We start from the raw sequence: 15,441 nt of genomic DNA on the forward strand, positions 1-15,441 counted from the left end.
TGGTGGTTTTCCAAGCTGGTTTCCACCGGTTCCCCCACCCTCACTGAGGCACTCGGGGGTCCAGGTATTCAACCTAGCAGTTCTTGATGCCCTTACAGTCTTTCAAGGTTTAACTTATCTGTGAAGCTTATCCTGATCTCCCCAGATGAAAGTGATCTTTCTTTAAATGCCTCATAGAAATAGAAATTTCTCTTTTCCAGATGCTTTTCTTTCCATAGGCTGCTGCTGGTGCAGTGAATAATGTTCTGAGTCTGGAATCAGGAAGATCTGGGTTCAGATCTGACCTCAGACATTTACTGGTTGTGTGAATGAGCAAGTCACTGAACATCCACTTGCTTCAGTTTTCTCAGTTGTAAAATAGAGATAATAATAGTGCCTACCTCCCAGGGTTGTTGTGAAGATCAAATGATCTAATATGTGAAAAGCTCCTAGCTATGTGTCTGGCACATAATCGGCACTATATAAATTCTTTCCCCCTTCCCAAATTTACCTCGTTCTCCCTTGTATCATAGTTACTTGTTTATTCATCCTTCCTGAAGAAAAGTAAAATTAAAAAAAAAAATCAACCTGTCACATGGTGACAGTGAAGGATAACCAAGTGGGCAGCCCATGAGTTTATTCCATTGTTATCTTTGGATTGTCAGGATAACTCAAGGAAGGTTCTCTTCTCCCCCAGCAATTTGAGTAAACTCCCCGTTTTGAATTGATGGGAGAACATGGACAAGAATCAAACCTGGTGGCCAGCATGGATGGATTGTTATACTCATTTTTGGAAGCAATATCCAGATCACCAAAATCACAGATTTCATTGGGGATTTGAATACTGTCTCCTTCCTCCCCCCATCAGATTGTAAACTCCTTGAGGGTAAGGTCTCCACTGAATAATTGCAGCCCCAAGACCTGGACAGTTACTTACATATTGGGATCAGTATTGGATCTGTAATTTCATTGGCCAAGGGAACATTCAGAAGAGAAACCTCTGTCTAACAATTCAGATTGGCCCATTCTCTTTAATTTCTTGTCTTAGGTCAGTGATGTCAAACTCTAGAAATGGGGCCACTAAACTGTACATAAGGATCCTTGCAGGGAACATATGGGCTTAGAAAACCACGTATTAACTTTATTTATGTTCTATTTTATTTTTGTTTCAGGAGAGGGGTGAGGTGTTTGACACCCCTGGCCTAGATCACTGAGAGGTGAAGTGACTTGCTTAGAACCACATAGCCAGTGCATGTCAGAGACAGGATTGAACTCAAAGGCTGACTATTCACTACTGTAGTTTTATATATAGTTGGTGCTTTGTAAGTATTTGTTGAATTTCTTGAATTTAATTAAACCAAATACATAACTCTAAATATAAATCCTCATAAATATCCTTAAATTAGGCTGATCATTTTCATAACAAGAAACTTAGAGGTGGTATTCACTGGTTTCTCAGCTTTTCATGCTTTTTTTTTTTTTTTTTTGACTAGGCAATGGGGTTAAAGTGATTTGCCTAGGGTCACACAGCTAGTAAATGTCAAGTGTCTAAGGCTGGATTTGAACTCAGGTCATCTTGACTGCTCTACCCACTGTGCAACTTAGCTGCCCAATCTTTTCATACTTTTTTAATGTTTTCTCTTTTATTTATAGTAGTCTCTGTTAATTGGATGACTTGCCATCAGGTTAGTTTTTAATTGATAAAATCCTCAAATGGACACTCTTTGGGAAATCAAGAATGTATAGAAGGAACTAATGTGAGATGAAACTGGAAAGGGAGAGCAGTGCCACATTGTTAAAGTCCTTGAATTCCCATTGCCATTACTCTAGTAATGCTCTCATTAGCATTAACCTGAATTAATCTAATAGCCTCCTGATGTTCCTGTCTTCAGTTCTCTCCCTACACTAATACTTCCTTCATACCACTGCCACAAAAAAAATCTTTCTTATGCATAGATCTCTCTCATGTATTTGCTCAAAAATCTTCAGTGGCCAAGCAAAATTCACATTCCCCATCTGGTCAGTGAACCCGCACAACATGGTATGTAAGTCTCTCTTTCCAGTCTTAGCTTATGTTACTCCCTTCTACACATTCTATGTGCCAGGCAAACTAGACTAATCCTCTCCCTTTTAACCCTAGTTTTCCTCCACTTTGTTATCTTTGCTTGCTCCCTAATCCTAGAGTATTTTTTCTTCTCACTTGTTGAAATCCTGATCTTCCTTTAAAAGCTAAATTCAGATGCCCTTTCTTCTAAGAAGTTTGATCCTCCTGAGTTGCTCATGAAGTTCCTTTGTAGGGATCATGTAGGGATCATCATCTTTTTTTTTTAAACTCTTTAACAGATTTGTTGTGTAATACTGTGTATTAAAACTGTTAATAGTTTATCTCCCTACTAGACTGTAAGCTCCATAGAGAAGGGGTGGGGAACCTGCAGCCTAGAGGCCACGTATGTCCTTCTAGGTCCTTGGGTGTGGCCTTTTGACTGAGTCTAAGTTTTACAGAACAAATCCTTTTATTAATGGGATTTGTTCTATGAAGTTTGGATTCAGTCAAAGGGCTGCACCTGAGGACCTAGAGGGCCACATGTGGCCTTGAGGTTGCAGGTTCCCCTCCTCTGGCATACCCTAGTAGATGAATATTTATTGATTGACTGGATTTCCCCCAAAAAAAATCAATTCTGAGCATTTATGACAACTAGGTGGAGCAGTGAAGAATGTGCTGGGTCTTCCAAGTCACTGTCTGCCTCAGTTTCCTTAGCTGTAAAATGGGGATGATAGTAATAACACCTACCTAACAGGGTGATAATCATATTTGTAAGGCATTTATGTTGCAGCCACTCTGTGCCACAGTGTGCTAAGTAAGTGCTTTTTCCCCCCTACAAATCCTCACAATGACCCTACTAGGAGTAGATGCCTAAGAAACGTTTATTTCCTTCCCTCACCTCAATCTTGTAAAAGTTTCTCTGAACTAAAATGTACATTTTGCCTAGCAAAAAAAAAGACAAGTTTTAATGTCAGGAGTTTTAATTTATTGAAGCTTCTCATCACCAGATTGGCCACAGGGTGATGAATTTTCTATCATAGCAATTCTTAAATACCATCTAATAAGTTGTAGAGGAATTGTGATTTGCATCAGTAGAGGGAAACAAATTATTGAACTTGTTACACCATAAGCTATCAATGGAACAAGTGTTATCTCACTATAATTGAAATGATATGTTTTGGGGGCTGAACTTTAAAATATCTACTAAAAATTCAGTAATTTGTTTCATTTATACTGAAACATCCATCTAGAACTATATAATTTTTGAGCTCAAAATCTTAGAGCTTATTGAGTATAATTTTTATACTTTGCAGGGGAGAAAACTGGCTCAGAGAAGTTAACTGATTTGCCTAAGGTTGTATAGCAAATGAATTACTGGTGGGCCAATTCCATTGTATTCTGCTTATTTTAGACTTCTGCTAAATTTTGGATGACTTTCAGAAAGAATACTCTTATATGTCATTAATAGATAAATTATAGGATCCCTAGATCAGAGATTTAGGGCTGGAAGGAAAAATAGAAATTATCTACTTTACACCTTTCATTTTAGGAAAACTGAGGTCCAGAGAGGTTAACTGATTTGATATGTTTTCCTCTGAATACAAATCCAATGTTCTTTTAACTAATGAGTATGTGTTAATAAATATATTTTAATTATTTAGAAAATATTTTGTTCATTGCATAACAGTAATAAGGAAATATTTTTTGTAAATCATTCTTTAATTATAATTCTTATTATAAATTTTATTATAATTATTATTTTAAATACAGTATATGTGCTGTACTTGGAAGAAACCTTTAGGCTTCCTCCTGTTCCAAGTCTCTTCAGTTTTGGTTATCCATTTTTATTGTACGTTAGTCTCTTTGCTTCTAAGAATGATTGAAATTTGAAATATTATTCCCTATCATTTCTCTTTTGCATAAAATAGCCATGCATTAACAGCTGCAGTCCTTCGAAAACCTTCTAGCTTACTGGTATGACCTCTGCCCCTTGTATCTTTTGACCCTCAGCCTGTCTTTGTGCTCAGGTTTTTTTCATGATGGATAAGATTCCCTACCAATCACATATGCTGTGCTCTAGCAAAGAAAGTAGATTAATTATGTTCATCTGTAGTCCTGCCAAACTTTTCAGGAGAAATGTTGGTAGTATGCATAAAGGCAGTCTATGTAATGCCTACTCCAGCTTCTCCTGTAGCTGGTCTGGATGGCATGCTCTTTGTTTCCCCTGGAATACAAAAAAGGGTCTACTTACAGCTTTCTAAATGCTTTTTAAATTCTAAAAAACGTAGGAAATTGCTAGGTCAATTACTCAGTGACAATTGCAATAAGTGTGCAAAAACATGGTCCTTAACAAGAGTCATCATTTGTGCGGGGTGTCTCTCTTCCTCCCCCCATCCCCCAAACTTCAGTATACTGCCCCTTGGTCCACCTCTTGAATCCTCCAGTGGTTTGGTGTCAGCTTTATTGGAGACTAATTGTTAGAAGATCACTTGACAGTTGATGGCAGCAATACAATTCTCTTTCCTCCTTCTCCAGTCCTACTCTTTCTTCCTTTCTGGGTTGTCATCACATAGCTGTCCTGTATATACCAAACCAGTAGCTTGAATCAGTCTGGAATGTCTGGAATGAATGGGAGAATGATGCCTTCTAATGGTGATTTTTATTAGGTTAATAAATATGTGGTGTCAGTAGCCTTTATAGAGTTAATCAATATTTTTGTTAGGCCTAGGATGTTTTAAAGGGTCAAGATATGATATTAGCCACCACATTTTCCAAAATTTGCACTATTTCAATAAAGACCTACCACCTAACTTTCTTACCAAGAGTACTGGAAATTAATTTCTCCAGTTTCATAAATGTGTAACTTTCCTGTTTGTCTTTTTAATTAGTGTTTTTCTCCAATAGATTTAAAGTAATTTAGGAAATTAATCTATATAGAGATGTGACATTTTTAAAAAACTGTTTTCTGCCATAGTGAATGTAAGGTCTTTCATTTCCCTTTTCAACTCTTTATGACTCATGTGTTTTACATGAATTTAGCCATTTTAAAATAACAGACTTGCAAGGAACATTAGGAGTAATCTGGATTACCTTCTACCTGAACAAGAATCCCCATGACAATATTACTGACAAGTGTTCATCTAGTCTTCACTTAAAACCTTCCAGTGAGGGGTGATCCTCACCTCATGAGGCAGCTTATTCCACTTTTGCACAACCATTATAATGAGGATGTTTTTTCCTTGTGGAGTCAAAATCTCTGCTCCCTGTCACTTCCACCTGTTACTCCTGGCTGTGCCCTCTGGGGCCAAGCAAAACAAGCCTAATCCCTCATTTACATGACAGCCCTTCAAGTGCTTAAAAAGCAACTATCTTGTCCTTCCTCAATCTTATCTTCTCTAGGCTAAATATTCTTATTTCCTTTACCTGAGCCTATATGACATAGTTTCAAATCCTCTTAACATGGTTGCTTTTCTTTGAACATGCTCCAGCTTGTCATTGCCTTTTCTATCTAAGCAGAAGAATCCAGATGTGTTCTGATATAATAGGGCTATCACCTCCCTTTTTCTGTCTGAAGTTTTACATTAGCTTTTTTAGCTGCCACATCATGCTATTGAGTTATATTGAGTTTGCAGTCTAAGAAATAAAGAAACAAACAACCTTAAGTTTCTGTTATTGAAAAGTACAAACAGGCTCATTTTTGAATCCCAAGTTATTAGAAACTTGAAAAAAATGTATGTGGGGTGCATCTGTAGTAATGTATATATACATGAAGACAGGATACTGAAGGATAGGTGGATGGCCAGCCCATGTGTTGTTGAAAGGATGCTGCTTAGACCTTAGCTAAAAATTCTTGCATTGCTCTCCAGTACTCCATCTTGCCTCTTTCAGGGATAGTCAGCTTTAGCTCAGTGGAGAGTCTAAGCTAGACATCATACTTAGTCACTGGGTAGATGGCTTTCTTGGGCCACTAAAAGATGAGTTTTAGTTTTTCTAGAGTCTCTGGCAGTATCCAATCGATCTTTCCAAATCTTTCAGTTTACCCATTTGTTAACAACACATTTATTTCTTCTACATTATGAGGACAGCCCTAGCCAGTCAGCTGATGCACTGGCCAGTAAAGCAAGGGTTTGGGGGGGTGTGTGTGCGCGTGCATGCGCACATGTGCCCATGTGTGCATGTACACAGGCATGTGCACAAGAAATGCCTAGGTAGAATTACGCCATTATCACAGACCCTGATAGTTTTTCTATCCAATGCACACAGTTCACTAAAATTCCAAGATCTTTTCATGTAAACTGTTGCTTAGATACTTGTTCATTTGATACTTTTTTTAGTCCAGGTGTGAGACTTTATATTTTCCCTGTTAAATATTATCTTATATTCCATTCTTAGACAATTTTAAGATCCTTTTAGTTTTTGATCCTGTTACCCAGTGTATATACCTCTGCTTCATGTCAACCATATGATAAGCATGTCATAAGTATTTTCACCCAAGATTTTGAAAAATATTGAATAGAAGATAGGGCTAAAGATAGACCATGGTGTTACTCTATTATAGACTTCCCTTTATGTTGACATTTTTCTCTTCAGTAGCTGTGAAGATAGTCCTGGGTGCTGTGTGTAGTTTACATCCAGTGATGGTCATAATTAGCCATATTCTTAGTCAGGAGCAGTGTGTCTTCTTTTCTTTTCCCAGAGGCCTTGAAATTTAAAAGGGTTGATTTCAAGGAAATACTACTTTTAAAATTGAAGTATAGGGTGTTTTTCCTGCTTTTATATAAAGCCACTTCTGTATGTTGTAGGATATCATTAATATTTCCATTGATTTTCCTTTACTGTCACATACTTGTATTATTCATGACTCATCAGATGATTGTTTTTATAGCATATGATTTAAAAAGAAAGCATTTAAATGTTCTGAAAATTCTTGAAGCTTAAATGTTACATTAAACATACTTTATCTTATAAAGAAACCACCATAATCAGACTCATTTATGTGGAAATAACTGAAATTTTTCTGCAATAAACCTGTGAAATACTCTTATGTAATATGGTACTAGTTCACCATTGCAAAAAATAAAATAAAATGTTAAGCATAGCTGTGCTTTGTGTTTTGCAAAAATATGGGCAAAACAAGTGGAACTGTCTTAAAAATGAAATCATTTTTGGAAGCCATCTTTTGAAATAACATTGCCATTTGAATGTTCCATAGTGATAATTTTAAAGTTGAATAATCATTTGTTGCATTTGTCAGAGTTATGTATCTTTTTTTCAAATACAAATGTATTTTAAAATATTTTTATTATAAAACTTTTAATAAAAGACAGCATCAGTCCTAGTATTCACATGCATTATTTTTTATTGTGTTAAATTGGGAAATGAAGCATGGTATTAATTTTTAATACATAAATTTAGAATGATTCATTTTTTTCTATGAAAAATAAAGTTTAATTACTGTTTACATAATTGGTGGCACCATAATGGACTCATAATACTTATTGACTTTGTTCTTTTATTTTTCCAAAATATTTGGAATTTTATAGACCTAAAAAACATTGTTCTTTCTGTAGAACTTGACCATTTTGGTTTATTCTTCTAATAAATTAATGACTGATATGAATGTGTATATATATATCACATAAGTAGAAACTTGTGGTATATTTGACAACTTAAGTTTGTAAATACTTTCTTAGTATTGATGGGAGAAGAGAAAATGATTGTTTTTCGAGAAATGAAAATATGAGGAAGATATTTAATGAGAACTTTTATAAGTGTTTAGGATTTAAAACTTGAACCTTTACATGACATTCAGAAATAATGGAGTTGTTTCATCATGTCAGTGAGTTTGGAATTGGAAAAAAAAACTTCAAGGATTTTAATCAGATGCTATTTTTCTTGAGTGAGAATGTGCAGAGTAGAATTAGTTATCTTTGCCAAAAGTATTGAATTTTTATTTCATCTAAGAAAGAGCATTTTACATCTTATCTGTCCTGCCAAAGCATGTAATTTAGAAGGGAAAAAATATTTTGGACACTATTTGCTTGCTGCACGTGGTAAATCTGCAACTGATAAGCTGTAAGTTCCTTCTTCTTTCTGTAGGTCATTGTCAGTTAAACATATTGTTTTTAATTGCCAGCAATCTGCCAGTTCAGTTGACTTGAATTTCTACTTCCCAAAAGTGGCAAATATGGTGATCACACAAGATCCCATAGGACATCTCTGATGTACCCTTTGAAGGATTCTAATAAAAGTACTTTATTGTAAATGGAAACTCACTGGTTTAGGATGCTTTAGTATAAGATTATTTACTCATTTAGTTGTGATTTCTTTAACCTGGGAGGGGTTTGCTACTTTTTTTAAAGGAGAACAGTTTGATCAGTTCAAGACACAAAAGTATCCTACGATATCCTCTAGGGAGGAACCCATGTATAAATTTGTCTAAGCATGTTGGGAATTTATGTTCAAAGTCCTTGTGCTTGCTGGATGGATGGTTACTTACTCAAGTAGGGGGATGTGAAAGGTAGAGGAACAAAAAGGAAATAGTTTTCATGTGAAACATATGACCACATGGCAAAAAAGCATATTTTAATAACTCCCTCATGAGAAAATGTCCAGTCTGTGCTACTAGTACTATCAAATTCTTCTAGCAAACTAGTTCTAATGATAAAAGCAAGAATATGGAAGGTTATCTTACCTTAAGAAAAGTATATTTGTTAAGAACTCGTTATTTGAGATGTAGGAAATCAGAAATGAGTGGAAAATAATTGAGTACTATTTTAAAAATAGCCTCATTTGAAAATATATTATTGTGCTGTATTTTCTCCTTCTGATTTCCCAGGTAGCATTTCCTCCTTTTGAGGTTTCATTTTTGCCTAAGCAAATGTTATTCTGTGGCTTTAACTTGGCATTTTATTTTCCCACTTCCTAAAGAAGCAGTTGAAATTCCTAGTGTGTGTTTTTAGTAGCCAAACCCTGCTGGCATAGGTGTTTGACTCATTAAAAGATGTGTAACTCATGTCAACTACATAATCATTTTTAAGCATTGGAGGAATTTTCCATGATCCTTGCATGATCCAAGAAGTACTGCACTATTATTCACCAAAAGATAAGAAATCCTTTATTTTATATTCTCCTTATATTCGTTTGTGAGTCATTTCTGAATAAAAGGGAATGTATTTATGCTTTCATTTTCCCCTTGTTATTAGATCCCATTTACTTATCATTTTGTTTTTCTTGGTCAAGGGGATATGTGTTTAAAGTCATAAAAACCTTAAGAAGATGTTTGCTTAGTGAAATCTATAAAAGAGTTTCTTCTCTAAAATGAGGAGATATTTGACAAGGTGATCTCTAAAGTTCCTGGTAGCTCTACAATTCTGTGGCTTTTAGAATTGGTTTCACAGCAAGGCTCTATAATTCTGTTAATTCTCACCTTTGTTAGTTGAGAAACCTGATAATTCTTTTCCCAACCTCACTCATCCTATGAGAGACAAATAGAGAAAAGTTCTTCAATTCACTTTTCACATAATATTAAGCAGAGTACTGTGGTGGAAATTCATATTACTAAGACTTTATTATATTCACTAGGCATATAGCAGGGCACTTGTTTCTCCTGGAATTCACAGCTAAAACAGTTGTCAAATAGATAACCAAAGAGCATTTTGTGATATAGTATCCTTAGTATTTATCATTTTCCCTTATACTTCTACTTCTTGTCTAAAAGTGATTTCAGAAGTCTTACAAATTAGGATGATTTAAGATTTAGCCATATTTTTATTGAAAACTCTAATTAGGCATAAATACCTCTTTAATATTTATACACTCTCCAAAGCATAACTTAAGGGAAATCATTTTAAGGCACCATTATCAACTGGCATTTTTATCTTTATTTTTTGTTTCCTCTTCAGTGATCTTGAACATAGCAATTTATTCTGATATACTGGCTGGGCTTTCTCACACTTTATATAATTTTTAGGGCAGAGAGAGGATCCTTCAAACTCTCATGTTTAGTAAGGTGGGTTTTTTTTTTAAACTTCTGAATTTGACAACCACGAAATAAAATAAGCAGCCTATATTCTAGAATGCTAGAATCCATTTGTACACAGAACTTTAAATCTTTATTGAGTAGAGCTTATTTTCAAGCATACAATAAATTTAACATGAAACTTTCAAAGCTGTTTACTTGTCAATGATTCTCTTTGCCCTTTGTTCTCTTTTCATTTTTAGTGGGGAGTAATCCTGTCCTGAATCCCCCTCCTCATCCCGTTCCCTCTCTCATCCATGGAAAAAGAAAAAGATAAGCAAGATAAGCAAAAGTAATAAATATGCATAATTAAAAGTAACAAATTTCTACATTGGCTTGGTCCAAAGTATACTCCTCATTATGCATCTTGAAAATGTTGCCTTTCTTTTAGGAGATGGATAGTATGCTTCATGATTGGTCCCCTGAATCAAGGATGATTGTTACATTGGTTAGAGTTCTTAAGTCTTTCAAAGTTGTTTTCTTTACGTTGTTGTTATTATATAAATTTTTCTCCTAACTTTACTCTGTATCAATTCATGTGAGTCTTCTCAGGTTTCTCTGAAACTGGCCCTTTTGTTATTTTTTTATGGTATAATAATACTATATTACATCCCCAGTTCATAATTTGTTCAGTCATTCTACAATAGATGGACACCCACTTTGTTTCTAGTTCTTTGCCATTACAAAAAAGTTGCTGTAACTTTTTTTTTTAACGTATGGGTCCCTTTTATCTTTTTGTTGTTGTTGTTATCTTTGGCTTATAGGCAAAAGGTATTTCTCGGTTGTTGCTTTAAAAAAATATGTAAGAGGGGCAGCTAGGTGGCGAAGCGTATAGAACGCCAGCCTTGAAGTCAGGAGGACCTAACTTCAAATCCGGCCTCAGACCAAACATTTAACATTTATTAGCGGTGTGATGCTGGGCAAGTCACTTAACCTCTATTGCCTAAAAATAAAAATAAATAAATAAAATGTAAGAAAGCGTTTTGTTAAAATAAGTAATTTTACATGAAGATAACTTCTTTTGTATTCTGGACCAGTCTTCTACCCCTTGGTAACCAAGAACTTCAAGGACTAAATTTAAAGCACTTTGGTTTGTAAAGGCACATAAAAAGCTATATATTTCCTATGTTAAATCAGTGCATTTTCTGATGAATAACTAGTCTTCATGATTTTAAGTTTCATCATAGTTTTTAAGCCATTATCAGTTTTTATGTCTCATATTTTCAATCCCATGTTTATGATCCTGAAAGGGAAAATTAATCTTGAACAAATTAATTTGACTGAGCTTTTTAGGCAAACTCAATTAAAAAATTTCTCTTGCTTTTTGTGATGTTTGTTTCTGTTTTACTTTGTTTCAAATGCTACATAACACACTTACACATGTAACATGTTTACCAGTAAATTTGCTTAAGTGCTCACCTTATTTTCACCTATTTGACTTCTGTTTCTGGGGGAAAAAACTTAGATCAGAAAGGTTATAGCAGTCCCAGCTTAGTGGGGAGAATGCTGACTGCTGTTGACAGCTGTCATCTAAAAACTACAGACCTCAAGACCCTTTTAGGTTATAAGTCTGTAGTTCTTGCATTGAATTGGGATGCTGTTTACATTTTATATAAAGTTAATCATCATCTTGTTAGGAATGTTAGAATATGGCAAAACAAGTCCAGAAGTTTTGTTCTGACTAGTGTATTCCCGCAAGAGTTTCTTGCTGTGGACTTCTGGTCATTTAAGTTCCGGTTTGATAATTACCATCCATAATTTAGACTTGCCTAGTAAATAACCTTTTAAATTCCTTGAGAATTAATTGTTTTCAAGAGGGCCAATATCATACAATTGTTTTATGTACTTATAAAGGAGAAAAAGTAAAAATTTGAAAGATGCTTACGATTTCAATCATTTTTCAAAAGTTAATTAGAACCTACATACAGATTCTATTAATGAAAACTCAGGAAAAATCTTAACTTAAACCACTTTAAAGATCCATCTTATTTGAGAGACCATAGTGTGGTGGAAAGAATGTTAGCCATGGTATCAGAATACCTGGTTTGACTTTTGAATTTGACAGTAACCATGTAACTAAAGTGAAATCACTCGGCTTCACTAATCTCTCATCCGCAAAATGGAGATGATAACAGCCTTACTACCTTTTGTAGGAAAAGAAATTCATGAACTTTAAAGGGCTATTTAAACATGATAAGGAGTTGCTGGCACAGTGAAAAAGTATGATTTGAAGCCAAATGTTTCTTTGAAACTATTTGAATAAAATACCAACTATTGGAGACTACCTGCTATGTGCTACAAACAAGGTGGTGCTGACTGTATAAATAATTTTGACTTTGTTCCATGGAAATTATTTTTGGTATTGCCTAATTTTAGTTAATAAAAGTTTTATGTTCTTGTGAATGAGAATAATCTTGTATGAAGTCTGTAGCTAGGGTTGTTGTTGTTTTTTTTTAATCTAGTCATCAATGGGATCCTATTACATCATTAGTAACCACTGTGCCTTTGGCACATTCAGTGATTGAACTTCCTTTGTCGTCAACATACAGAATTTTGGCACAGATCTTCTAGTCAGTGGGCATTGAGCCACATTTATTAGTCTGAATGTGGTATTTGGAAATTTATCTTATTGACAAATGAAAACTACCCTTTTAAGTCTTATTCTGAAGCTTGTATATTCATATTGTTAACCATAATACAATTATGAATGTATCTTACTGTCTTCCAAGCTTGTTTTTCATCTCAGTTTTAGACACTGACAAGTGGATGCCTGTGACATAATATGTTACCTGCACATTTGTAGGTTGACTGTAGTGCTCTAATTTCAGATGTAATAATTTTTTTTATGTTTATAAGATACTTTCATAAATTTAATGAACTTTAGCTTATCGCAGCCGTAGATGATGATGCTTGCTCATCTGATTACACTGCTCAGGGGAATAAGGTTAAGGACATGCTGTTGGTAACTAGAGCATTTTCAGGGTGTTAGTTCAGCAGATGGGCTGCTTGGCTAGATTCATACATCTGCCTGCCTGCTGTGGCAGCTGCTGCTGCTGCTGCATGTTATATGTTCTTTTGTTCTGTTCCATCCAAGAATGGAACACTAGGAAGTATAGTGAATGGATTAATTTAAGGTTAAGGTTAGTGTTTTGCTTCTGATGGAAGCTAATGAGTTTCTCTTAAAGTGAACTAAACTTCCAAACTACAGTTCAGTCAGTGGGATAAATTTGTATTGTTTGATATAAACCAAATTCAAATGTGTAAAATCTTGATGGTTTTCAATGTTTATTTCTAATTCTATGTCTATTTTGTCTCCCTTCTCTTATTTTTCCAGGACTTATAATCAGACTTTGCTTGACACTGCATGGTTCAAGAGAATTAAGGAAATATGGAATGACATGAAGAAGATTAGTTAAGGATTAAAGGCTTTGGTGACAAACACCTCAGTGAAGTGGTGAAGCACAGACTAGCTCTCTCCAATTGTAGCTCTGAGGAGCTGTGTGTTGGAAGAAGATGGCAGATCCAGGAATGATGAGTCTTTTTGGAGAGGATGGAAATATTTTCAGTGAAGGGCTAGAAGGCCTTGGAGAATGTGGTTACCCTGAAAATCCAGTCAATCCTATGGGTCAGCAAATGCCTATAGACCAAGGTTTTGCCTCTTTGCAGTCCTCTCTTCATCATCCCCCCACTAATCAAAATCAAGCAAAGTTGACCCATTTTGATCACTATAATCAATATGAACAGCAAAAGATGCATCTGATGGATCAGCCTAACAGAATGATGAGTAATGCCCCTGGGAATGGCATAGCCTCTCCTCACTCACAATACCACAACCCTCCAGTTCCTCAGGTTCCTCATGGTGGCAGTAGTGGTGGTCAGATGGGAGTTTATCCTGGCATGCAGAATGAAAGACATGGACAACCTTTTGTGGACAGTGGCTCTATGTGGGGACCACGGGCTGTTCAGGTGCCAGACCAGATAAGAGCCCCTTACCAGCAACAACAGCAACCTCCCCAGCCACCACAGAATCCATCTGGACCGCCTGGACAGGGCCATCCTCCACACATGCAGCAGATGGGAAACTATATGGCTCGTGGTGATTTTTCAATGCAACAGCATGGTCAACCACAGCAGAGGATAAACCAGTTTTCTCAAGGTCAAGAAGGCCTTAATCAGGGAAATCCTTTCATTGCCACCTCAGGACCTGGCCACTTGTCTCATGTGCCCCAGCAGAATCCTAGCATGGCGCCTTCTTTACGTCACTCAGTCCAACAGTTTCATCACCATCCCCCCACTGCTCTCCACGGAGAATCAGTTGCTCACAGTCCCAGATTCTCCCCTAATCCTCCTCAGCAAGGGGCTGTTAGGCCACAAACCCTTAATTTTAGTTCTCGGAGCCAGACAGTCCCCTCACCTACTATAAACAACTCAGGGCAGTATTCTCGATATCCTTACAGTAATCTAAATCAGGGATTAGTTAACAATACAGGGATGAATCAAAATTTAGGCCTTACAAATAATACTCCAATGAATCCGTCTGTACCAAGATACCCAAATGCTGTAGGATTTCCATCAAACAGTGGTCAAGGACTAATGCACCAGCAGCCCATTCACCCCAGTGGCTCACTTAACCAAATGAACACACAAACTATGCATCCTTCACAGCCTCAGGGAACTTATGCCTCTCCACCTCCCATGTCACCCATGAAAGCAATGAGTAATCCAGCAGGTACCCCTCCTCCACAAGTTAGGCCTGGTAGTGCTGGAATACCCATGGAAGTTGGCAATTATCCAAATATTCCCCACCCTCAGCCATCACACCAGCCCCCTGGTACCATGGGAATTGGACAGAGGAATATGGGCCCCAGAAACATGCAACAGTCTCGTCCATTTATGGGCATGTCCTCAACACCACGGGAAATTAGCGGGCACATGAGACCAAATGGTTGTCCTGGTGTTGGCCTTGCAGATCCCCAAGCAATACAAGATCGATTGATACCTGGCCAACAACATCCTGGTCAGCCCCCATCTTTTCAACAGTTGCCAACCTGTCCTCCAATGCAGCCCCACCCAGGGATGCATCATCAGTCTTCACCACCACCACATCCACATCACCAGCCTTGGGCACAGCTTCACCAGTCACCCCAGAACACCCCTCAGAAAGTGCCTGTCCATCAAGTAAGTAACTTCTCAACCTGTAGTTATTGAAATATGAAATTAAGCACACCTTCTGTCTTGTCTCCTGTAACTTGTCTTCTTGTCTAATGTAACTCTCCCCTAAATGAACAGAAGGCTTTGCCTTTCCAGTGCTTTGCACAGTGCATGGCACATAGGTGCTTAATAAATGTTTATTGATTTCATTTTTGTAGCTTCCTTAATTTATGTTTGCAAGCTGCTT

General features: G+C 36.4%; 1 protein-coding gene across 4 annotated transcripts in view; it reads left to right on the plus strand.

Annotated features, from left to right (window-relative positions):
* LOC114053891 (chromodomain-helicase-DNA-binding protein 7) overlaps positions 1 to 15,441 on the plus strand; it is a 245,912-nt gene that overhangs the window by 71,564 nt on the left and 158,907 nt on the right. For all 4 annotated transcript variants that reach the window (XM_027877001.1, XM_027877003.1, XM_027877004.1 and 1 more), the window contains exon 2: positions 13,378 to 15,221. In XM_027877001.1, the coding sequence (XP_027732802.1) occupies positions 13,557 to 15,221 (1,665 nt within the window). In that variant the 5' untranslated portion in view covers positions 13,378 to 13,556. The remainder of the gene's footprint in view (positions 1 to 13,377; positions 15,222 to 15,441) is intronic.

This window comes from Vombatus ursinus, unplaced genomic scaffold (assembly GCF_900497805.2).
Source record: "Vombatus ursinus unplaced genomic scaffold, bare-nosed wombat genome assembly UNPS02014812.1, whole genome shotgun sequence".
Classification (NCBI taxonomy): domain Eukaryota; kingdom Metazoa; phylum Chordata; class Mammalia; order Diprotodontia; family Vombatidae; genus Vombatus; species Vombatus ursinus.